Genomic DNA, 26,532 nt, shown 5'->3' with positions numbered 1-26,532 from the left:
GCATGGGATGCCTGTAAGAAGGTTTCCCGCACCGCTCCTGTGTGAAATTGGGGTATGGCAAGCCTGAGTTCACACAGGAGCAGTGGGGAAAACCACTTGCGATTTGTACAGGAATCGCATTCTTGTTCAAATCATGTGCTAATCTTTGCAGTGCAATTTGTGTCCATTAACACAGATCACACCGCAAAGTATTGGTTAAGCTATCAGTAGTATTTTCACGAGTACGAATACTCATGAATATACTCTGAATTGGCACCCATACTGATATGCACATCCCTAATTTTTATAGTTTCAGCTGTTTGTGTTTTTTTTTCTTAGGCTTGTTTTGTCCCCCTCTGCATCCTCTCCAATGAATTTTCGTTTTTGGGGGGCGGCTTGAGGGGGCACCCAGGGATGAAAAAAAAGTCTGTGGGGCAGAAGATGTAAACCCATTTTGGTTATCAGATAGAGTGGTATTGGGTAGGCTTTGGGGAGAGATGGATTTGGGTGGGGTAGAAGCAAAATTATCTGTAGTGGATAATGTTGGTATGGAAATGCAATGGTTAGGCAGATTAGGTTCCTCTAAGGAGGTCTTAATACTTGTGACATTTTGTGTGTTGAGAGGGGTATTGGTGTTGGTAGAAAGGTAAGCTTGGTCTTTATGGGTATGTTTGGACAAATGATTCCCGTTTTTGGATTTTTTGTTTTTAGAAGATTTTGTACCTTTAGAAACAAATGTATATGTGTTTTTATTGTTTAGCTGAGATATGGATGTAATAGCTGAATATGGGGTCTGAACAGAAGTAGATGGCTGAACAATAAGGGGATCCAGAGTAAGAAGGGAAGGTAACTTATGGGTTTGTCATTTCCAGTTGAATACCTTATTGCTGTTGTAGTCATCTAGAGCCCTACTAAATTTTTTTTAGTTTGGTCTTTATCAAAAAGTCTTCATTGTTTTTGTATTCTTTTTGAGAGCATCAAACCAGGCACAAGGAATGGAAGTATCCATATTTGCAATTTCTTTGGATATTATTTGTACCTGGTGTGTAAGTTGCTCAAATTTGGAGTGTCTATGAGATATGAGAATCTCCATCCATTTGAGCTAGCAAAATTCAGATGTACCTCCTCACTTTTTTTGGAAAGGTAATAGAATATTAAAGAATTGCCCTTTTTTGCCAAGGCCTCTAGGAGAGATTTTATATTCCTTATACTGGTTGAGAAAGAACTCATCCCACCACTAAAAAATTGCTGGAATTAATAATTCTCTCCAGCTTTTTAAATTTGTCACACAGGGCAAAGCGTGTGTGTCTATTCAATCTGCATTACCCACATAAGATGGTGGAAGGGAGAGCTGTAGACAGATCCTATAGGATACCAAATTTGTGAGACTCAATCTCCAGGATTAGTTCCATAACAAATAAGCTAGTCTTAGGTATACATAAAATATTAATGTATAAAAAATCAATAATTATAAATACAGATCTATGTATAAAACAATCAGGACAATATTGACCCACAATTCATGTCGACAATGAAAGCTTCAGAAAAGTACAAATAGCAGTGGGATTATAGGCGCAGGGAGCGAGAGTATTGGTCCAAATAAAAGTCCAAAAGGGGATACAAAGTCCATCCACATAGGGCAAGCTGTATGCAGAGTAGAAGCTAACTCTGGGGAAGCATATAGAGAGAAAAGAAAACCGCACCTCTAAGTGTAGACTTCCAATAAATGTACTGGTTAAAGGGTTAGGCAATTCACATAGGGGTGACTTGTAATAAGCTCATCAAAAGCCAGGGAGTCCAGTGAGTCATTAATCTGTGGTGTTTGCTGGGATAAACTGGTGTCTGTATCCAGCATTAGCTAAGGGAGCTGTTCAGCGTCTGTCGCAGGAGGCTGGGAAGTGGAACGCAGCATAATCCCACTGTTATTTGTGTTTCTGTGACTATCTATCCTCACGGATTCACTTTCTCTCCTTCTGTAGGCTCAGCATTGTTTTGTTGGATAAGGTTTTCAGACTGGTATCTCTGACTGTGGTGGAACTGTCAAATATTCTGAACGACTGTCTTTTCTGTCTACTATTTGTAATGGTTATTAAGTGTGGGTTATTTATGTGTTTTTATAAAGGATCAGAAACCTCCAGTAATTTCCCTGCAAAAACTGATAGTGAGGGAAGTAGCCAATGAGGAGCGTGGGATGTTTCTGATAAGTGCATCATCGGCTGGACCGGAAATGTATGAAATTCACACAAATTCCAAAGAGGAACGAAACACATGGATGAGGCAGATACAGGAAGCTGTGCAGAGGTAATAATATCATTTCTATACACTGCATAGGTTGTATACAGACTCCGGATCTGAGAGAAGTCTTGGCTCGCACCCAGAACACAGTGCTGTATGTAGCCTCATCTACACACAGTTTATACAGCACATCCAGCGGCTTTGCATGTTAATGAGGGATATAGTTCATTTGGGTGACTAATCAACTGTTGTGCAATTTAATGTGTACATTACATTATTCTCCACTTACTGCTCTTACAGCAAGCACCTTTTCTGAGCCTCGTTTATCCTAAAATGGCAAATAACAGAACAATTCATTGTACAAAATCATTTAGAATGTTATTTCAATAGACTTCATTGATTTATTTTTGAAAATATACACAAAGTTCTTTATTTTTTCACCATGTTTTATTTCCAAAGCTGTCCAGAAGAAGATGAAGGAAAAATCAGTGAATCTGATGAAGACAGACGTGCTGCAGACGCACGAGCAGCCAAAGCTCAGAAGTATCAAGGTGAGTAAGTAGGCTCACTAGTGAGGTTCAAAGTCTTAAAGAGATTGTAAAGGCAGATTTTTTTTTTAAATTTACAAACATGTCATACTTACCTGCCGTGTGCAGTGGTTTTGCACAGAGCAGCCCCGATCCTCTTATTCTCTGGTCCCCCCCACCAACACTCCTGGCCCCTCCATCCTGCCATGTGCCCCCACAGCAAGTTGCTTGCCATGGAAGCACCCAAGCAGGTTCACTCCCGAGCCGCTACTCTGTGTGTCCATTCACACACAGATGCGACTTGGCCCTCCAACCCCCTCTCCCTCCACCACTCTCTCCTCATTGACTCACTGGCTGTGATTGACAGTAGTGGGAGCCAATAGCTACTGTTGCTGTCTCAGCCAATGAGGATGAAGAGACCCGGAACAGCTGAGGCACATCGCTGATTTGGGCTCAGGTAGGTATTGGAGGGGCTGGAGGGTCTGCTACACACAGAAGGTTTTCTACCTTCATGCGTAAAATGCATGAAGGTAAAAAACTTTGATCTTTTACAACCACTTTTTGAAACACATACCTAGCGCTCCACCATCTCACCCCCTGTCCAAGACTGCATATGGCAGTGAATGATGTCTGTATATAGAGACTTTGAAAAGCAAAAAAACTTTGAAAGTAGGGCATTAGATTTCAATACTGCTTTTAGGAATATTGTTCTCTCTGGTGATAATACTGAACATTGACGTAATTATATTTCTAATTGTGGTTTTACTTCATGATTGATTTACATAGAGCAGAAATTTAATATTTTACATCCAGTTGTATAGAGCTGAGCACAACCGGGGGTGGACTGGCCATTTGGAAACTCGGGCACTGCCCGAGGGCCCGGAGTCAGTAGGGGGCCCCATGAGATGCCCTTGGTACCTTTTTCATAGGCTTTTTTTGAGTTTGGGCAAGGACACAGGGGCCCCATGATCAGGGCCCATGAGTTGTCAGTCCGCCCCTGAGCACAACAGTCTTTTATTCAGCATTGAAGGGCAGAAGTATTTTTAGGCAATCCTGTTTTTGTCAGGTGATCAGTATTAAATGACAGTGATCAAAAGCTGTGATGTGGTAGTTGAAGCCCAGCATTTTTGCTGTAGCCACAACTGTTAGTAACTGTCACTATAACACCCTGGTCATAGCAATAAACAGAGTGCACATGTATCTGTTTGCCTTTGTATGTAATCTCATATATTAGTAGATTTATTAGTAGTGGTTAGTAAGGCAGTAAATTGTATTCACTTTCATTAAACCTACCAAAAAAATTCAAATGATTCAACAATGTCCTGAGTGTGAGCTTTATCCCAAATACATCTAATAAGCATCACTTTCTTGAACTGGCCACAAAGCATACATCTAAGTAATCCAGTGTGTAAAAAAAATGCTTCTCATTTATATTATCCCCATGCCTATAACATTTAGGCATATGTGAAAGATTTCTTAAAATCAGGACCTGTATCTAGTGGTGACTTGCTGTTCAAGCCCAAACAGTGCCACATGGGGAAGATCACATGCTCCCCTATATCTAGGGGGTACTTGGGATACCGTTACAGGAGTATAGCTTGCCTGGGCAGAAAGGAACAATCAGGAGGCAGGTAGGTGACATTGTCTCTTTAATAAACTGTGAAAGTCCCACTAAAAAGTATTATTCGAAATAAACTAGAATTTCTGTTAGGTACTGCAGTATGATGCGACCCAAAAGGAAAGTGAAAGCAAACATTAAAAAGATGGGTGGAGAACTCACAAAGGAATTATTTTTTTCCTATATCTTGTAGAAGTCCTCAGCATCCATGACCAGCAAATCTGCAGCTATTTGGAAGAAAAGTTACAGATTTTTGCAGAACTGGCTGCCCTATGCGGTGGGAGTGATGTGAAACTGGAAACACAGCTTCTCGTTAAGGCTGACTCTGGAGAGATTCCTCAGGCTGCATCAATGCTGGAGGCGGCACTAAAAGAATGTATGTATTACAGAGTGATCAGAGTAAAGCCGGCCATAGATGAGTCAAAAACCGAATGTTCTCTCGATTAAAAAAAGGAAATGGCTCATATGACTGTGCCATCATTTGTTTTGTTTTTCTAAAAAGAAATCCAACATTTCGGATCAGGCACTTTTGATTGCATGTCGCAGCTGTGCCACTAATAATGCGAAAAATGAACAATTTGACGATCAACAAGAATTTTGTTTTCGACTCCTGTGTGGCTGGCTTAAGACCTTAAACCTAAATCCAGCAAAAACTTGTACAGAAGGGGAACATTTTGTCAGTGTACTGTGTCCTGTTCAGGAAGATTCTTTTACTTCTTGTCTAGATGACAAGTGTCAGACAGAGCAGGAAGAAATGGGATATTTCTCTGATAGAGACAGAGATGGTAACAAAAGCACATTAAGGGTGAACTCACAACAGCAGTTTTAATGTTGCCTGGGCACGGTTCACCCCTTTGGTCTGGTTTGTTTGTGTAGTGGGAGCTCTTGAACTGTGCTAAGGAATGGTTAAGTGCATCATGCCCAGGACCACTTGGAAGAGGTGGTTTTGGGCATGATGCACTTGTGGTCCATTACAGTGTGCCTCATCGTTAGTGCAAACTGTGCCATAGATCAGTGAGCACAGGAGTAGGAATACTGTGGTCTGGTTGGCAGAGGTGATGATGTAAATGTGCCCGGGAACACTTGCTTTAAGACCCGTGTAAGTTCAGACCAGAAGGGGGAGTGAGGAGGAGTGACAGCTGAGCTTTGGTTCAGTTCAGCTGTGCTCAGTGTGAGTGCACCTTTGGTTAAGAGGGTGGGAAAAGTTTAGAACTTTTCAGGTTTTTTATTTCTTTTGTAGCCCTGTGACACTTGCACACTCTCATTTCTTGTCTTGGTGTCACTAGAACAGGAAGAATTTAGTTTGGGAAGGCATTGCAGCCTAATCCCCATCCTGTCATACCTCCTTATAACAGAATGAGTATACTACCTCTGAAAAGACAGTGCACCTTTCAAGAGCTAGCTATGGCTAGGCCCCACTATTAATGTCTAGGTCATGCATTGTAGACCGAAAGAAAAAGTTTTCATATGAATTTGGGGCACTGTTAGTACACTTTCAGGCAAATTGTCACACTAAAGGTACAGTATACTGTGAAATCTTGTGCTGGCTCTGGTTGATTTTACTTGAATCCAGTACTGTGTGTTTTACAAAATTGGCAGGTGTTTCTCCTTGCAATTTTCTACCCGAAACTGAAATATCTGAGTTGACTAACCAGTTGAAGGAGAACAGATCTCACATCACCCAGGCTATTGCTGATAGCCTGTAAGTGATGATATCCATGATGCCCATGGATGTCTTCTTGTGTCATGTGACAGCTATGGACTCGCACATTCATTTAATTCCATCCTTTCATATCTAGAGAGAAATTGCAGCTATGCTGAGCTTATTCTTTTCAATTTTGCAAGTTCTTCATTCAGATTTGGGGATGGTGTCCTACACGTGTTGTTTTTGGCTGGTTTTGTGCTTTAAAGGGCACCTCTGTTGACAGAAATGCTCAGCCTGGCCTTTACTGTTATCTTTCTGAAAAATGTTAGTTGCCTGGCTGTCTCTGGCTTCAGTACTTTCTCAAACACCCAAAAAAGGATGCTGAACAAAAAATTTCAGTTTATGGATCGGTGACTGAGAAAACACTAAAGTAGGTGGGTCAGCATGACAGCCAGGCAGTAAACAATTTTTAAAAGGGAATCGGTAATGGCAAAACGTACATACTTTCTATAACATGTTTTCTTGAGAAAAGAACTCCAGGAAGAAAAGTTTTCTGATTTGTGATGAAGGACGTGGAACAATATGCATTACACTTTACTCCTAAAGATCTCTGGGATCAGGTAATAGAGGAAACGGCAGAAGCCATGAGATCTCCACTCCCAGAGTGTCACTCTGCAGGTTGCCAGATTTGCCAGTTCCATAGAAGTCTATGGGGATGATGCCAACTGGCTGCCCGCAGAGTGGTATGCTCGGAAGTATACAAGCTTCCTGGATTGGGGGTGTAGGGGAAAGTGTAATGAATATAATTGTACCTACCTCAACTGGTGCTTTTATCCTGGAATTTTTCTGCAAAGAAAGTAAATGAATTTGAAGAGGACTTCATACTAAGTTAATGATATTTTCATGTTAAAAGCTGAAAGACTGTACATGACTTTAGCATCACAAATGGAGAACACAGCCTGGTCATCTGAAGATCCAGAGACATCCCACAGATCACGGACGTGTTCAGGAACTGGACCATTTGAGGAGACTCAAGAAATTTTATACAACTGTAAGTAGTCATGTCTAAAGACAAGGACACACTGCAAGTGACAAATTGCCGTACCAACATACATACTTACATACAACGCTCGCAGCCATTGGCTGAAATTTCTCATCAAATGCATGTTTTCAAGCATGTCCCTTCAACAAACGGTTGAAGGGACATGCTGGACTGAACCAGACAGTAATTGAACATTGTGCTTACGTATGTAAGTTCTGGCTGTGGATGGCAGTGTGGCTCTCACTGTGCTGCTGTTTATTGTCCAGCAAATTTGGAGGTATTCAGTGATGTCCATACAGTATAAAACATAAATCGGAGTGGGTGCCAAAGTGGCAAATAGATGATGTTTTCAATCCAAAATTCCAAAACATACCAATGACCCCAGAAAATGCAATGTTTCAGGGCTGCATAAAGACCCCTTTTTCAAGGCAGTAGTGATGTCACTATTGCTATGATGAAAGTGTCCTTATACTGCTCAGAAATGTCCGATTTCCAAAATGAATGTTGTTACTACGATTTGTTTTAGTGTACTGATGTCACTTATTATTTTTACATATACCAATATTTATGAAATCTGGAGGATCTTGTTTCCTCTTGGATGTCTTTAAGTTATCATTGGCCTGTGGTTTTTGTGCGGGCTTATCAGTATATAGCCAACAGTAACAGTTTCCAGTTTGAGAGGGTATAATACAGACTCCTGGCAGCTCCACACTGAGTGATAAACAAGACAACAAAAAATAAACCGTCAAACAATAAAATCTTGCATATAAATTGCCTCAGAGTCTACTGCAGACTGCAGTCCTATCCAAGAGCCTTCTGGAAAACCCGTTGAATCTGGCTACAAAGGTTCAGTTGATATATGTGGAATTTTTGCACACTTGCAGTGTATCCTGAATAGCGTTCGGAATTCACTGACAGCTGTAACTAGTTGCCTAGAGTAGCAGAATAGAAATGTTTTTTTTAACGGTCAATGGAAAGTTTGACCAAGCTCTGTAGTATAAATATACTGACTGTAGTTATGCATCATATAGCATTAGCCACATATGAGTATATTGGTAATCTAGTATACTATTATCTAAATCTTACTGTGAGGAAGTCAAACTCCATTTAAAGTGTATGTCAAATACAGGATATCTCTACAATATATCCACATTTTCCATGTTTTATCCCTTTTAAAGTCCAGTCAAATACAGAAAAATACCCGTTACTCTGCCAGAAATGTCAATCTGAGAGGAGTGTGGTCAATTCTGCCCCGGGTCTTTTGCTAAAAAACTCAATCAGTCCCACTGTCAATTTTCTACAACATAAAGACTAATGATTCTATAGTCCAAGATAAGAACTAAGAGGGCTGTTTGAGATAACACAGGAAATGTGCGGAGGACACCTTGGAATTTTTGACACATTAAACATTTTTTTTGCACTTAATAAACTGATATGCTTCCAACAGTATATTAAACAGACTAAAAATAAGATAGGAGGTCATATAAAAAAGTTTAGAGACTAGTTTTGTAACACGCCAACAGATGGCAGCACAAGGTTGCATGCAGTCACAGGGAGCACCGACCTTCATAAGTTAGTGTGCCAAAAGACATCGTCCTGTGTACATCAGAAGCAGTGCAACTGGTGATCTTCTGACCACATGCATTACCATGTCTGCTATTTTTTCATGGACAGCAAGTTAGAACAAAGAGAAAATGTGAAATTTTGTGTAAAACTTGGCAATTCGCTGGATCTCCTCAATGTTGTCAAAATGTCAACCTTTGAGCTGGATCTTCATCTTCAGGAAGAGAGCATTTTCAGAGGTTGAGCTCGTTGAAGGTCTTCCTGATCTCTCGTCGTTTTCCAGTGATGTTGTTCTGCTCTTGAAGCTCGTGTGCCACTCCGAACACCTCGAATGACTCATTGCAGCGACACCGTAAACTTGCCAAATCATGTTAAACGTCTCCGTGGCAGTTTTACCCAGTTACACACAGAATTTCATGTTTGCTGTTTGTTCTAACTTGCTGTCCATGATGAAATAGCAGACGTGGTAATACACATAGTCAGAATTGCACCAGTTGCACAGCTCCCAATATACACAGGATGATGTCTTTGGGCACACTGACTTAAGAAGGTCAATGTTTCCTGTGACTGTGTGTGCAGCCATCTGTTGTCTCGAAACTATTTTATACCACCTCATAAGAGCAGATCATTGTTAGAGTTTACCTATGCTTTGGGGAAGGAAGGGGGGTACAGTCCACCTGAGACCCATATCTATGACTAGATGTTTGCCCACTGGCTTTCCACATCTGTTCAGAATCCTGGTGTAGTGATTTCTGTTTTCAGTTTCTAAGGACCATGCTGCTGTTATAAGAACATTTTTATACTTAAAAAAGTAGATTTTACTTCAGTGCAGATAATATAATACAAGCATTCTATAGATGGCACTATAAGGTTCCTTTATTTTGTCCTCACCCCTTCTACCCTCCACCCCCAAGAGCATCATCAAAACTCACTGCAGAGCCAGTATCAGACTCCGTGCAGGGCACTTTAACGTATTGGATAAGTTCCCAGACCATAGGAAGTGCTATACATACCATATGGGAGTTGAAGGGCGCACATGATTTTTTCTTTTGGGAAGGCACTGCAGCCTAATACCCTCCCGTGATACCAGCTTTGACTCCCTGGAAAACCCATACCCCATTACAGAGAGAATGGCTACCCTGCTCTTGCATGTCACTGCACTGTGCCTGAGCAACCTAGGACCATACCTTAGTGTTACTATTAGGGAATATGATAAATAATTTTATTGTGGCGCCTGTGTATCTATATATCAGACAATGAAGTTATGCCTGCAATACGCCTGCAAAGCGAGGGAATGTCATTATTTGCTAATATTGAAAGAAAAGCAGTGTAGGGACTCTGAGAATAGATGCCACTCCATGGGATACGGAAGAGCTATAGCAGTAAGAGTAAAGTGTGGAATCTTGTGCCCTCTGTACCTTGGTTTATATGATTTGAACCTCCTCTAACCCAGTATAGTGTATGTTAAAGCGTAACTAAAGGCAAATTTCTTTTCATAGTTTTCTGGATAGTGTGGAGGGGGATTAGAACACCTGTCAAGTTTTTATTGCTGTCTGTGCCCCCATTGGGAAAATTTCATCCTTTCTATTTCTCCTGCTTATTGTCATAACCAAGAGTGAAAATGAAAGAAAATCCCAAATTTTCCAGAGCCAGGAATAGAGGAGACATCATCTAATGGGGACACTAGTTCTGATGACCTTGGTGACAACCAGGGATTCTCTTGCTTTCTGTCACCTCGTGTTTTGGCTATGGGACAAAAAGTGAAGGGAATTATCTCCAATGGGACACAGATGGTAAAAAACAGCAGGGGCTATAACCCTCCTTTACTGTATCCAAAATAAAAAAAAAAGGTCTGCTTTGTTGTTGGTGTGAGCGTCTTCCTGAAAATGAAATATCAGTTTTGAATGTACTAGCCTATTAGATGTGAAGAAATAAGAAATCACCCAGATTATCACTGATAGCTGGAATGTCCATCCACAAATGTCTCCTCTGTATTATTTGGCAACTATCAAGTATTCTTACATTAGCCACCTTCCACTGAACATTCTGTTTCGATTCAATAAAAAAAATTCCATCACATTTGGGAGTGTGCCCAATGCATTTGTTTCTTTAATATAAGCCCAACTTTGGGGATGATAATTTTATAAGGTTTACAGCAGCAAAACAATCCTCAGAAGCAAAATCCATTATGCAGGCTTTTTTCTGTCATGCAAATGAGGTTGTTGTGATTAGTATGGGCCTCTGCAGATGTAAGGGGTGTGGGTCTGATAGACTCCAGCACTGTGGTTGTTCCTCCACACCCTGTCCCCTTGTCCATTCATAAAATGAAGCCTGAGGTCATGTCTTTTGCCAGTGGTCAGGAGAGAGAGAGAGGTTCAGACATGGGTGCTGTGTTGGGATCTACAGCGCTTTGCCCTGATAATATCCCAACATCTAAGAAGCTGATTTTCATGACAAAGAAGAAAGCCTGCATGGTGAAAGTTTGCTTTTAAGGAAAAGGAATGTTTTACTGCTCTAATCCTGGTAAAGTTTTGATGAGTGAAATTATTTGATTGTAATATTTCCTTTGGATACTGTAGAAGATTTTTTTCTTTATAGGTGTAGCGCTTACCCCCAAAAGGGCCCACGGAATGGTCCAAAGGTTCTTTCCCCTGATAGTGTACTAGCAGCCTTGCACACAGTCACAGTCATTCTTCTGGCTCGATGATTAGTCTACGGGTATCTTTTTTTTTTATGTTTTATTAAACTTGGACTGTGATAGGTGCAGGGTAACTGTGGGATACTCCTGTAAGACAAAGTAACAACTTGATGACACTTCTCACTTCCTCAAATTTCCTAGCACAGTCCTTGCAGCAGCAAATAATGAACTGGGTTACACAGAGACACCAAACGGTCACTGGGATCTCACACATTTGTACTTGTACTCACAAATGTCCCTGGATATTTGGATGCCTCTATCCAATATCAATCAGACATGTCTCCTGTGAACTATTCAGACCAGAAACAAATCCCTCAATCAGCTCCAGCAAAGTTCAGTGGAATAGGTCCCCCAGCTAACACAGCTGGGACCTCGAAGAGAAAGGTCCAGCTGCACCTCGAAGGTGCAGCTGGACTGACCAAAAGAGCAGTAGCCCCTCAGGCTGGAATCCTTTCTTCCTGGATAAGAACCAATCTGACCCAAATCTCAAGCTATTTATGCTCCCCCCAGCCATTTACTGGGCACCCTCCCCAAGGATTGGCTGGGACCACATAAATATTAAAACTGGAGATTTGACTTTCGCAGCCCACTACTTTCCGGAACCATCTAAAAGGCAGGGGGAAGCAGTCAAACCCAGAGCCAGGGAAATTCAGAGTAGACCAGAGTAATCAGAAGTAGCTCCACTGATTACAGGAGAGCTAAGGAACTAAATTGACCTAACCTAGCACCTATCTAGGAAGATGCTATGTAGTTCTAAGAAATTCATGCTAGGATAGCTAAATAAGTAAGGGGTAAAATACCTTTTTTTTGGTCAAATTATTCCTGCCGGAAGGGATGATCAAAGTTCAAATTTGCTGGTCCTCATCAGCAGAGACCTCTTAATCACATTTCTTTTATCCCTACTATAAATCTTTGCCCATCCCAGAAAGATTTGTAATATAACATCAACCTTTTTTTTTTTTTCAGCTCAGTCTCCTGAGCTAAGAGAGGAAGACTTATGTAATGCTGACCTCAGTACTTTCCAGGGAGGTGGTGATGTGGACTTGTCTATTCCTGAAGAAAAGGTAACTGTTGTTTTCTGTGTATTCCTTAAATAATGACATATGCTATATGATATATAAGTTCACTAGGCTATAATGTTCATTTGCTATAGTGATAGTTATTTCCAGTAATGCAAGTTAAATAAACAATATCGTTGCTAAATACAATGGACGTTACAGCAAATGGCACATGCATATAGCTTAGTGCAACAGGCTGCATTTTTCTTGCACAGAACTGTACTGGAACGTGGTAAAACGTACCGGAAGGCACCAAAAAGCGACACAAATGCACTGAAACGCACATGTCCATATTTAAATTAAAGAAAAAGAGAGGGGAAAAAATGAACCAGAACGCATCAAAAACTCGCTGGAACATGTAAAAAATGTGCCAAAAGCACATTAAAAACGCACATGTGGAAAAGCATACAGAACACATCTGGACTGCGTTTTTATGGTGTGAACCAGCCCTTAGAAAAAAAGATACATCCTAAATGACAGTTTAGAGCCAGCTTGTCTGTGGTGTGCTGAAAGCATGCATTTATTGTTCTTACTACAGCATGCTTTGTGATATGCTGTCCCAGAGTGGAGCATGCTAAGCATGTCACAGACCCCACATTCCCCTATCCTTTCTGTATGTTAGTGCAGGGAGGGAGGTTTATATAGTCGTGTTATGTAGGGAATTACACAGAAGAGATTAATATCAAGGAAATTTATGAACTAATAACAATAATTCTATGTAAAATGTATTTAATCTTTTCATAATATTTTTAACTGTAATATACAGTGTTTTATTATTTACCCATTTGCCAGTCTATGCCTTCTGCTGTAACATATAGGCAAGGCATGCAATAAGCCAGGTTTCTATGGAACCCCAGGGTTCCTCTAGAGGTTGCTAGGGGTTCCTTTATCAATGAGCAATTTCTGCCTCTTTGATAAGTTCCCACTGACACCATTGATCTTTTTAGCTATCTGTAAGGGGGGAATTTTTCCCAATGACCACAAGCGTAAGGCCCCATGTACACGGGACACTTCTGAATGATGGAAACTGACTGCTGGAAAACATAGGTTAAAAAACGTCTGTTTAGCCGCGTTTGCATAACGCGTTTATGTGCGTTTGCGTTTAGAAGCGTTTTTTAAAGATAAGCACGGGAGAACCTCCCAAATGCCCAGAATGCACCGAAAAGTGCTAAATTGTTAACTATTTCAGACTGTTTCATAGAAATACAGAGAGTAGAAGCAGAGACAGAAGTATGTGTTGAAATTAGCTTAAGTGTGAGTTGCTCATTAACATTTTGTTTGTTTCCAAGGGTGGGAAAGGTGTCTGGTGGAGTGAGTCATTAAGGCCACTTGGCAGGGGGTCTTCATGGGGAATTTGAGGTGTGAATGGTCATTAACGTATCTTTTGTTACCAAGGGTGGGAGAGGTCTGAGGTGTGAATTGGTCATTGCAATGTGTGACAAGCTTGGTAGGAACATCCTGTGTTCAGTGTTTTGTCCATCCCAGTACCTTGAAAACATTTTGCATGCATTTTTCATGATGAAAAAAGGTTCTGGACAGCATCGGGAACTGAAAGAGTTAAACAAAAAAAAATTCAGACGCAACGCTAATAAACTTAGCTGCGTTTACAAGTATTTTGCGTTTGAAATGCTGATAAAATCGACTGCTGAACGCAAGTTTTCTGCGTTCAAAAAAACTATTGTAAACTCAAAAGCCTGTAAATGAAGATGTGTACATGGACGCATAGGAAACCATTAGGGTGAGTTCAGGGGCTGCTGAGAAAAACTCTGAATAGCTCCTAAACATGAGTTTATTGTTTACGTGAGTTGTAGATATAGTCATTTTTTATTTTAACAGGGGTTCCCTGAGACCAGAAAGTTATATCAAGGGTTCCTTTATGTTGAATAGGTTGAGAACGGCTGCACTAAACTGATCTGCGGTTGACTTACTGCCTTTAACCACGAGGTGGTGCCATGTGATAACAAAAACCATTTTCGGTGTGTTTATACAGGACAGTTATTTTTATGGGGAAGTCCTAGGAAAGCACAGTGTGCGGTGATTGCTGATCCATTCACTTACTAATGATTTAAAAATACCTCTTTTCTGGATAAGTGTCAGATTCCGTAACACGGCAGAAAATTAAATTACCTCGGAAAATACAGACCTGTCCTACACATCAGTCATGTGCAACAACAGCTAGGAAATTAATAGAAACTAGGGCGCACACCACAATATATCTGCATAATCTCATACATTGAAAACAATTTTACATTTTTAAAAAGAAATGTATTTAATTACAAAATCTTCCCATGATTTTATGTGTACAAATATACATACTGTGAAAAGATACTATAAATATGTTAATAAGCAGAAATTCCTGTGATGTGCAACAATAGGTATATCTGAAGCTAGACGCACATGTCACATGGTGGTGGTGCTGTGAGGAGGCCACACTTTAGGGAATTTAATCCTGCAGGAACGTTAGGACAGGTAGATATTCTTGAAAAAGGATGGTTTGCATCTAATTTTGCGGATCTTTCGATGTATTACTTTGACTATATATCCAGCTGTAAGTAATCTTTATACTGTTTTGTAGATATATTATGCTTTACAATTTATTTTCTATAAGTTATTCTATACTCATGAATTTTGCATTCCTCTAAAACTGTTCTCTCCAAACTTTGGTCCTTGAATCACTATTACTCCAGTGACACTGACAGTGGGGCAAAATTCCTGCCACTGACTACAATAAGGCACTTTCCACTGAAACCAACGATGGGCACTATTCCTCCCACCGACGCCAACGATTGGGGCTCTATGCCTCCCACCGACGCCAACGATTGGGGCTCTATGCCTCCCACCGACGCCAACGATTGGGGCTCTATGCCTCCCACCGACGCCAACGATTGGGGCTCTATGCCTCCCACCGACGCCAACGATTGGGGCTCTATGCCTCCCACCGACGCCAACGATTGGGGCTCTATGCCTCCCACCGACGCCAACGATTGGGGCTCTATGCCTCCCACCGACGCCAACGATTGGGGTTCTATGCCTCCCACCGACGCCAACGATTGGGGCTCTATGCCTCCCACCGACGCCAACGATTGGGGCTCTATGCCTCCCACCGACGCCAACGATTGGGGCTCTATGCCTCCCACCGACGCCAACGATTGGGGCTCTATGCCTCCCACCGGCGCCAACGATGGGGCTCTATGCCTCCCACCGGCGCCAACGATGGGGCTCTATGCCTCCCACCGGCGCCAACGATGGGGCTCTATGCCTCCCACCGGCGCCAATCATGGAACACTGTTCCTCTAAAGAGCAGTGTTTACTACCACTGGCCACAGTCTCAAGGACAGTAAACTGGCCCTTGGTTTAGAAAGTTTGGATACCCCTGTTCTATAAGGTAGCTATTGCTGAATTTGCTTTGTATTGAGAATTATAATTTACAGGTCCAAATCAAATTTGTAATAAAGTGAGAAAAAGTGTCTGATTCCCATAGAAAGCAATAATTCTTTATACTTTTTGTCTTACCCTGGAAAAATGAAACACAGGATCTGCTGCTGAAGGCCAGAACCAGCAGCGGCACACATCCCAAGATGTGGGGAACACTACGTCTTCGCACTCTCTTCTAAAAGCCTGTTTCTATGGGACTTGAATGTGAATTTTCCACTTGGAGCATATCCTGTTATTTAAAAAGAAAGTAATAAAAGGATTGTTTATATTGGAACTTGGAGTGGTTTCATAGGCTCAATGTTCCTGGAAACACCTTCTGTATGCAGTAGATAGAAATGAATATGGATAGTGGTTAATACGTATTTGTTGTCTTTTAGGTTGAACTGAACCACTCCACGAGTTCTAAGAATGAAGAGGTAATGAAAGGATGAATAATTTTGATTAGGGCTTTACATGTAAATACATGGTATGCTCTGTGTGCTCATATTTGCCATCTGTGATCATACCGCTCATCAAAGCATCCTTGCAGGCAAAAGCTTTTCTCTTTCAGCTTTACCCCTGTCCTTTTCCCTTGGGTCTTGGGTGAAGATGACATATTTTGCAATGCACAGTGTGCAGTCCTAAAACTGGATGTATTCATGTAGATTGTTTCCAAAACAAGGACTTTTTAAAATTATTCTTCATTCTAAGATTTTGGACACACCCATACAATTATTCTTATGGGCCCTTTGACCAACTATGCATTTAGAACCATTGGTCCTTTTTTTCAATTTGCATATAGCTGTTTCATAGTGCAAGATAAGGAACTCAATCCCCTTGTTGTAGGGCTGGGGGGGAAAAAGGATGTTGAAATTGCTAGCATTCGTATTTAAAGCTGCACCCCGGGCACAAAACTTTGTGTGACTTCACACTGCCCCAGTGTGGTCCCCCTGCACCTTGAAGGGCAAAGCACAGCTAACCCGTGGGTTTCATGATGTCCTACATCATCAGAAAGCGCACCAAAGATGCAGCATGCAGGAGTTTTGCTGCGCTTTCTGAAACTGCACCAAATCCAAAGGCCTCCTAAAAGTCTATAGGAAAGCACAGCTAAACCGCATGAAAACTACAGGTTAGCTGCACTTTAGCAAAAGCCCATTAGGGCAGTGTGAAGCCACCCTAAATATATTATTTAAATCTATGTTTAGTCACAAATGAGAAAAAAATATCAGCACAAGGGACATTACTTACAGTCAGTAGGATGTGTCCCTTCTGGTTCCTCTGTTATGTGAAATCCTCCTTCATTGACACCCCACACCCCCATTTGTGACCTCCATCCCCATTTCTGACTAGGCTTTATCAGATTCAAAGGAAATAAATCCACTTTGTGTACATGAAATGTCTTTGTAAGCCCAGATATTACTTTGTAAAAGTAGCAGCTACATCATCACTAGGCTGCAGAGTGCAGAACCCAGCAAGTTCACCCAGTACAGGCTGCCTGCAGAGATCTACAGGAAAGGCAGATGGGAGACCAGTCATCAAGCAGAAGGAGACAAATCAGTAGTGACTGGTCTTTATACAGGAAGTTCTTGCACAGAGGCAATTTTCACACTTAATTAATCCACAGATCTGGAAGAAATACACAAAGCACACCAAGATGCAAATAAGAATACACATACCTCCTTGTATTTGGACAATAATTTCTTGTTCTAGAGTTCAGCTTTAAGGTATAGATTATAAGACAGAATTGCTGAAACACATCCTCTGCTCAGGTTCATACAGAAATTCAAAGACATTTCTAGGTAGGCACCTACTACTAACCAACTCTGAGAGAGCCAGCATTCAGTCAAGTCACTGCTGTCTGGTTTGGTTTGGGAGCCAACAAATTCAGATGGTTATGCTTTGCAGTTGGCACCTGTCAATAGATTGAACATTGCACAGTGATAAACACTAGAGCCAAAATTCTGATTTAAACCACATGCATAAAGTGTTCCCTGGCTAAGTTTGTTTTTCCTTCCTAGTTCAGTGTGTCACCCACAGTGCTGATATATATATATATATATATATATATATATATATATATATATCCACTTGCCTACCGGGCACTTATACCCCCTTCCTTACCAGGCCAATTTTCAGCTTTCAGCGCTGCCGCACTTTGATTGACAATTGCGCGGTCATGCAACATTGTACCCATATGAAATTTTGATCATTTTTTTCTCACAAATAGAGCTTTCTTTTGGTGGTATTTAATCGCCACTGGGCGCTTTACTTTTTGCGCTATAAATTAAAAAATGTGCAAAAAATTTGAAAAAAAAAGTTTATTTGTTTCTTTTATAAAATTTTTCAAACAGGTATTTTTTCTCCTTCACTGATTTGCGTTGATGAGGCGGCACTGATGGGCACTGATAGGCGGCACTGATGGGCACTGATAGGCAGCACTAAAGGGGAACTGATAGGCAGTACTAATGAGGTGGCACGGATAGGCGGCACTGATAGACAGCACTAATTAGGGGTCACGGATAGGCGGCACTGATATGCAGCACTGATAGGTGGCACTGATAGGTGACACTGATGATGGGTACTGATAGACGGCACTGACTGGCATCACTTCTGGGCACTGACTGGCGGCACTGACTGGCACAACCCCTGGGCACTGACTGGTGGCACTGACTGGCAGCACTGCTGGGCTGCACTGGTGGGTGGCACTGGTGGACAGCACTGGTGGGTGGGCACAGGTGGGTGGCACTGGTGGGCACAGGTGGGTGGCATTGCTGGGCACATGTAGGTGGCACTTCTGGGCACAGGTAGGTGGCACTGCAGAGTGGCACAGGTGGGGGCACTGCTGGGCACAGGTGGGGGCACTGCTGGGCACAGGTGGGGGCACTGCTGGGAATGGGTGGGCGGGGCTAGTGGGCGCACTGCTGATCGGAACTTGCGGGGGTCACTGCTGGGCACTGATCATCAGTGCCCTGATGATCGGTGCCGATCCCCGCTCTGACAACTGCCGGTTCTCGGCAGTACTTTCCTCACGATCTGACAGCGTGAGGAAAGTGCAGCCGAGAACCGGCACTTGCATTTCCCTGTGATCAGCGTGTCATTGGACACCGCTGAAAACGTGGTAAAAGGCCGGTGGGATCGGCCTTTCACCACATCACGTGATCAGCTGTGTCCGTCCGTAGGACACAGCGACCACGGAGATTGCCGGGTGCGCGCCCCCTGGGGCGCGCAGGAGAGCGCGTTCTGGGAGGACGTCATATGACGTCCACTCAGAACTGGCCGGCCGCGGTGAAGCCGTCTTTTGGCTATGCGCGGTCGGCAAGAGGATATATATATATATATATATATATATATATATATATATTCATGTTCACACACATATACACACACACACACTGCATCAAGTCAATTAAACTCCTAGGATAATCATCTGGTCAGTTAAGTAGCAGAGGGGGTTGTTAATCAGTTTCAGCTGTTTTGGTGTTAATGAAATTAACCACTTCCTGTCCGGCCCATGTATAAAAACGGGCAGACGGGAGCAGTGTAGGGGGAGGTGGCCGTTTATAAACGTCCTCCCCGCTCCCTGCTTGTGCGCGCTCTCTGGACACAGCGGAACACCGATCATTGTATGGGACCTCTGTGTGAGGTCCTGATCATGTGATCACTGATTGGCCAATCAGTGATCACATGAAGAGTAGTAAGCAAGATGTCACATCTGACATCATTGCTTACTACATGTGAAATCTGTGAATGATCACAGAGATCACATGGTACAAGGCTATTCACAACAGCCTTGTACCATGTGACAAGCTGTGACCAATCACAGCTCACACAGTATTTCTCAATGGCTGCAAGAATGCAGCCAGAGAGAAGGAGAAATGATTGCTTTTACAGCCTTTATGGGTTGCATGATTGCGCAATTGTCATTCAAAGTGTGATACCACTGAAAGCTGAAAATTGGTCTGGACAGGAAGGGGGTAAAAGTGTCCGGATTTGAAGTGGTTAAGAACAGGTGCACTAGATGGGCAACAATGAGATGACCCCCAAAACAGGAATGGTTTTACAGGTGCATTTGGCTAGGGTCAGTGTCACTACTGATAGCATGCGGTGATACCTGGACCCTACAGAGGTTGCACAGGCAGTCCACTCTTCCAGGATGGCACATCAATACGTGCCATTGACCAAAGGTTTGCTATGTCTCCCAGCACAATCTCAAGAGATTCCAGGAGGCAGGCAGTTACTTTAGGAGAGCTGGACAGGGCCGTAGAAGGTCCTTAACCCACCAGCAAGGCCAGTATCTGCTACTTTGTGCAAGGAGGAACAGGATGAGCACTACCAGAGCCCTACAAAATGACCAGAAACTCAAAAAATTAAAATATCGTGCAAATGTTCATTTATTTCAGTAATGCAACTTAAAAGGTGAAATTAATATATGAGATAGACTCACTACATGCAAAGCAAGATATTTCAAGCCGTGATTTGTCATAATTGTGATGATTATGGCTTACAGCCCATGAAAACATCAAATCCACAATCTCAGAAAATGAGAATATTGTGAAAAGGTGCAATATTCTAGGCTCAAAGTGTCCCACTCTAATCAGCTAATTAAGCCATAACACCTGCAAAAGGTTCCTGAGCCTTTAAATGGTCTCTGTTTGGTTCAGTAGGAATCACAATCATGGGAAAGACTGCTGACCTGACAGTTGTGCAGAAAACCATCATTGACACCCTCCATAAGGAGGGAAAGCCTCAAAAAGGTAATTGCAAAAGAAGTTGGATGTTCCCAAAGTGCTGTATCAAAGCACATTAATAGAAAGTTATGTGGAAGGGAAAAGTGTGGAAGAAAAAGGTGCACAAGCAGCAGGGATGACCGCAGCCTGGAGAGGATTGTCAGGAAAAGGCCATTCAAAAGTGTTGGGGACTTTCACAAGGAGTGGACTGAGGCTGGAGTCAGTGCATCAAGAGCCACCACACACAGACGGATCCTGGACATGGGCTTCAAATGTCGTATTCCTCTTGTCAAGCCGCTCCTGAACAACAAACAATGTCAGAAGCGTCTTACCTAGGCTAAAGAAAAACAGACCTGGTCTGTTGCTCAGTGGTCCAAAGTCCTCTTTTCTGATGAGAACAACTTTTGCATCTCATTTGGAAACCAAGGACCCAGAGTATGGAGGAAGAATGGAGAGGCACACACTGCAAGATGCTTGAAGTCCAGTGTGAAGTTTTCACAGTCTGTGTTGATTTGGGGAGCCATGTCATCTGCTGGTGTTGGTCCACTGTGCTTCATTAAGTCTAGGGTCAACGCAGCTGTCTACCAGGAGATTTTGGAGCACTTCATGCTTCCTTCCGCAGACGAGCTTTATGGGGATGCTGACTTCATTTTCCAGCAGGACTTGGCACCTGCCCACACTGCCAAAAGCACCAAAACCTGGTTCAATGACTGTGGGATTACTGTGCTTGATTGGCCAGCAAACTCACCTGACCTGAACCCCATAGAGAATCTATGGGGCATTGCCAAGAGAAAGATGAGAGACATGAGACCGAACAATGCAGAAGAGCTGAAGGCCGCTATTGAAGCATCCTGGTCTTCCATAACACCTCAGCAGTGCCTAGGCTGATAGTTCCATGCCATTCCGCATTGAGGCAGTAATTGCTGCAAAAGGGGCCCAAACCAAGTACTGAGTACATATGCATGCTTATACTTTTCAGAGGTCCGATATTGTTCTTCGTACAATCCTTGTTTTATTGATTGCATGTAATATTCTAATTTTGTGGGATTGTGGATTTTGGGTTTGCATGAGCTGTAAGCCATAATCATCACAATTATGACAAATCACGGCTTGAACTATCTTGCTTTGCATGCAATGAGTCTATCTCATATATTAGTTTCACCTTTTAAGTTGCATTACTGAAATAAATGAACTTTTGCACGATATTCAAATATTTCGAGTTTCACCTGTATGTATGTATGTATGTATGTACAGTGGGGATCGAAAGTTTGGGCACCCCAGCTAAAAATTTGTATTAATGTGCATAAAGAAGCCAAGGAAAGATGGAAAAATCTGCAAAAGGCATCAAATTACAGATTAGACATTCTTATAATATGTCAACAAAAGTTAGATTTTATTTCCATCATTTACACTTTCAAAATAACAGAAAACAAAAAAATGGCGTTTGCAAAAGTTTGGGCACCCTGCAGAGTTAATATCTTGTACTGCCCCCTTTGGCAAGTATCACAGCTTGTAAATGCTTTTTGTAGCCAGCCAAGAGTCTTTCAATTCTTGTTTTAGGTATCTTTGCCCATTCTTCCGTACAAAAGTCTTCCAGTTCTTTGAGATTTCTGGGCTGTCTGTCACGCACTGCTCTTTTATGGTCTATCCATAGATTTTCAATTATGTTGAGGTCAGGAGATTGTGAAGGCCATGGCAAAACCTTCAGTTTATGCCTCTTGATGTAATCCCCTGTGGATTTTGAGGTGTGTTTAGGATCATTATCCATTTGTAGAAGCCATCCTCCCTTTAACTTCAGCTTTTTCACAGATGGCATCAAATTACCATCCAAAATTTGCTGAAATTTTATTGAATCCATTTTTCCTTCTACTCGTGAGATGTTCCCTGTGCCACTGGCTGCAACACAACCCCAAAGCATGATTGATCCGACCCCATGCTTAACAGTTGGACAGAGGTTCTTTTCATTAAATTCTGTGCCCCTTCTTCTCCAAACGTACCTTTGCTCATTCCGGCCAAAAAGTTCAATTTTAACCTCATCGGTCCACAGAACTTGTTTCCAAAATGCATCAGGCTTGTCTATATTTTCATTTGCAAAGTTCAAATGATGATTTTTGTGCTGAGGACGTAGAAGAGGTTTTCTTCTGATGACTCTTCCATGAAGACCATATTTGTACAAGTATCTCTTTATAGTGGAATAGTGTACCACAACTCCAGTGTCTGCCAGATCTTTCTGGAGGGATCATGCAGTCAAACATGGGTTTTTTGAATTGTTTTTCTCACAATCCTGCGAGCTGTTCTGTCTGATATTTTTCTTGGTCTTCCAGATCTTGCTTTAACTTCCACTGTTCCTGATGTCTGCCATTTCTTAATTACATTCCGAACAGAGGATATTGACATCTGAAAACGCTTTGCTATCTTCTTATAGCCTTCTCCAGCTTTGTGAGCGTCAACTATTTTCAGTTTCAGTTTTCTAGACAACTGCTTAGAAGAACCCATGGTGCTGATTGTTGGGGCAAGGTCAGATGAGTCTGGGCATTTAAAACCTTTGAGATTGACATTACCTGGTCTTCCCAGACGATGATTGAGAACAATCCATGACACTGGCAGGTCTCAGCTTTGCAAAGGGGGCAGTGCATGCTATAAATTCTGCAGGGTGCCCAAACTTTTGCAGACGCCATTTTTTTGTTTTCTGTTATTTTGAAAGTGTAAATGATGGAAATAAAATCTAACTTTTGTTGACATATTATAAGAATGTCTAATCTGTAATTTGATGCCTTTTGGAGATTTTTCCATCTTTCCTTGGCTTCTTTATGCACATTAATACAAATTTTTAGCTGGGGTGCCCAAACTTTTGATCCCCACTGTATGTATGTATATATATACAGTGGGGATCGAAAGTTTGGGCACCCCAGCTAAAAATTTGTATTAATGTGCATAAAGAAGCCAAGGAAAGATGGAAAAATCTCCAAAAGGCATCAAATTACAGATTAGCCATTCTTATAATATGTCATCAAAAGTTAGATTTTATTTCCATCATTTACACTTTCAAAATAACAGAAAACAAAAAAATGGCGTCTGCAAAAGTTTGGGCACCCTGCAGAATTTATAGCATGCACTGCCCCCTTTGCAAAGCTGAGACCTGCCAGTGTCATGGATTGTTCTCAATCATCGTCTGGGAAGACCAGGTGATGTCAATCTCAAAGGTTTTAAATGCCCAGACTCATCTGACCTTGCCCCAACAATCAGCACCATGGGTTCTTCTAAGCAGTTGTCTAGAAAACTGAAACTGAAAATAGTTGACGCTCACAAAGCTGGAGAAGGCTATAAGAAGATAGCAAAGCGTTTTCAGATGTCAATATCCTCTGTTCGGAATGTAATTAAGAAATGGCAGTCATCCGGAACAGTGGAAGTTAAAGCAAGATCTGGAAGACCAAGAAAAATATCAGACAGAGCAGCTCGCAGGATTGTGAGAAAAACAATTCAAAACCCACGTTTGACTGCACGATCCCTCCAGAAAGATCTGGCAGACACTGGAGTTGTGGTACACTATTCCACTATAAAGAGATACTTGTACAAATATGGTCTTCATGGAAGAGTCATCAGAAGAAAACCTTTTCTACGTCCTCACCACAAAAATCATCGTTTGAACTTTGCAAATGAACATATAGACAAGCCTGATGCATTTTGGAAACAAGTTCTGTGGACCGATGAGGTTAAAATTGAACTTTTTGGCCGGAATGAGCAAAGGTACGTTTGGAGAAGAAGGGGCACAGAATTTAATGAAAATAACCTCTGTCCAACTGTTAAGCATGGGGTTGGATCAATCATGCTTTGCGGTTGTGTTGCAGCCAGGGCACAGGGAACATCTCACGAGTAGAAGGAAAACTGGATTCAATAAACTTTCAGCAAATTTTGGATGGTAACTTGATGCCATCTGTGAAAAAGCTGAAGTTAAAGAGAGGATGGCTTCTACAAATGGATAATGATCCTAAACACACCTCGAAATCCATGGGGGATTACATCAAGAGGCGTAAACTGAAGGTTTTGCCATGGCCTTCACAATCTCTTGACCTCAACATAATTGAAAATCTATGGATAGACCTTAAAAGAGCAGTGCGTGACAGACAGCCCAGAAATCTCAAAGAACTGGAAGACTTTTGTAAGGAAGAATGGGCAAAGATACCTCAAACAAGAATTGAAAGACTCTTGGCTGGCTACAAAAAGCGTTTACAAGCTGTGATACTTGCCAAAGGGGGCAGTACAAGATATTAACTCTGCAGGGTGCCCAAACTTTTGCAGACGTCATTTTTTTGTTTTCTGTTATTTTGAAAGTGTAAATGATGGAAATAAAATCTAACTTTAGTTGACATATTATAAGAATGTCTTATCTGTAATTTGATGCCTTTTGGAGATTTCTCCATCTTTCCTTGGCTTCTTTATGCACATTAATACAAATTTTTAGCTGGGGTGCCCAAACTTTTGATCCCCACTGTGTATATATATATATATATATATATATATATACACACACACATACGCTATATTGCCTAAAGTATTGGGACACGCCTCCAAATCATTGGATTCAGGTGTTCCAATCACTTTCATGGCCACAGTTGTATAAAATCAAGCACCTAAGCATGCAGACTGCTTCTGAAAACATTTGTAAAGAATGGGTCACTCTCAGGAGCTCAGTGAATTCAAGTGTGGTACTGTGATAAGATGCCACCTGTGCAATAAGTCCATCCGTGAAATTTGCTTGCTACTAAATATTCTACGGTCAACTGTTAGTGGTATTATAACAAAATGGAAGCAACTGGGAACAACAGCAACTCAACCAAGAAGTGGTAGGCCACGTAAAATGACAGAGCTGGATCAGTGCATACTGAAGCGCACAGTGTGCAGAAGTCGCCAACTGTCTGCAGAGTCAATAGCTAAAGACCTCCAAACTTTATGTGGCCTTCAAATTAGCACAACAACAGTGCATAGAGAGCTTCATGAAATGGGTTTCCATGGCCGAGCAGCTGCATCCAAGCCTTACATCACCAAGTGCAATGTAAAGTGTCAAATGCAGTGGTGTAAAGGATGCTGCCACTGGACTCTAGAGTAGTGGAGATGTTTTCTCTGGAGTGACAGATCACAGTTCTTTGTCTGGCAATCTGATGGGTGTGTTTGGATTTGGTGGTTGGCAGGATAACGGTACTTGCCTGACTGCATTGTGCCAAGTGTAAAGTTTGGTGGAGGAGGGATTATGGTGTGGGGTTGTTTTTTATGGGTGGGGCTTGGCCCCTTAGTTCCAGTAAAGGGAACTCTTAAGGCGTCAGCATACCAAGACATTTTGGACAATTTCATGCTCCCAACTTTGTGGGAACAGTTTGGGGATGACACTTCCTGTTCCAACATGACTGCACCAGTGCACAAAGCAAGGTCCATAAAGACATGCATGAGCTAGTTTGGGGTGGAGGAACATAACTGGCCTTCACAGAATCCTGACCTCAACCCGATAGAACACCTTTGGGATGAATTAGAGTGGAGACTGCGAGCCAGGCCTTTTCGTCCGACATCAGTGCCTGACCTCACAGATGCGCTTCTGGAAGAATGATCAAGCATTCCCATAGACACACTCCTAAACCTTGTGGACAGCCTTCCCAGAAGAGTTGAAACTGTTATAGCTGAAAAGGGTGGGCCAACTCAATATTGAACCCTATGGACTAAGACTGGGATGCCATTAATGTGCATGTAAAGGCAGGTGTCCCAATACTTTTGACAATATAGTGTATATACGCACACCACCAGGGATACTTGGCCTACCTAATACCACACTAATATATATCAGAATTGCATTTGTTTTTGACTGCTTGTAAATCAGTAGCACAGCCTGTATATGTAGTGTGCTGGTTGTTCCAATATGCATGCTTATTAAAAGATGCAACAAAACCATGTTTTAAACAATAGTATTGGTAATAAAGTTGATTATTTCACGTATATAAACAAATATATAAAACATTTGTAGAGGCCCTGAGCCCCGG

The 26,532-nt window shown here is 41.9% G+C and overlaps 1 protein-coding gene across 4 annotated transcripts in view; it reads left to right on the top strand.

The window, feature by feature from the left end:
• The window catches only part of ARHGEF28 (Rho guanine nucleotide exchange factor 28), a 305,207-nt gene that overhangs the window by 262,295 nt on the left and 16,380 nt on the right, over positions 1–26,532 (top strand). For 3 of the 4 annotated variants that reach the window (XM_089686171.1, XM_089686172.1, XM_089686173.1), the window contains 6 exons: positions 2,102–2,280; positions 2,674–2,765; positions 4,553–4,735; positions 6,918–7,055; positions 12,274–12,371; positions 16,178–16,216. In XM_089686171.1, the coding sequence (XP_089542297.1) occupies positions 2,102–2,280; positions 2,674–2,765; positions 4,553–4,735; positions 6,918–7,055; positions 12,274–12,371; positions 16,178–16,216 (729 nt within the window). Of the gene's footprint in view, positions 1–2,101; positions 2,281–2,673; positions 2,766–4,552; positions 4,736–6,917; positions 7,056–12,273; positions 12,372–15,898; positions 16,149–16,177; positions 16,217–26,532 lie in introns of those variants that run through there. The other variant, XM_089686174.1, reaches the window with a different exon arrangement.

The sequence above is a fragment of the Staurois parvus genome, unplaced genomic scaffold (genome assembly GCF_062004578.1).
Source record: "Staurois parvus isolate SC_StPar_1 unplaced genomic scaffold, SC_StPar_1.0 ptg000392l, whole genome shotgun sequence".
Classification (NCBI taxonomy): Eukaryota; Metazoa; Chordata; class Amphibia; order Anura; family Ranidae; genus Staurois; species Staurois parvus.
This window is presented reverse-complemented; position numbering and strand designations above follow the sequence as displayed.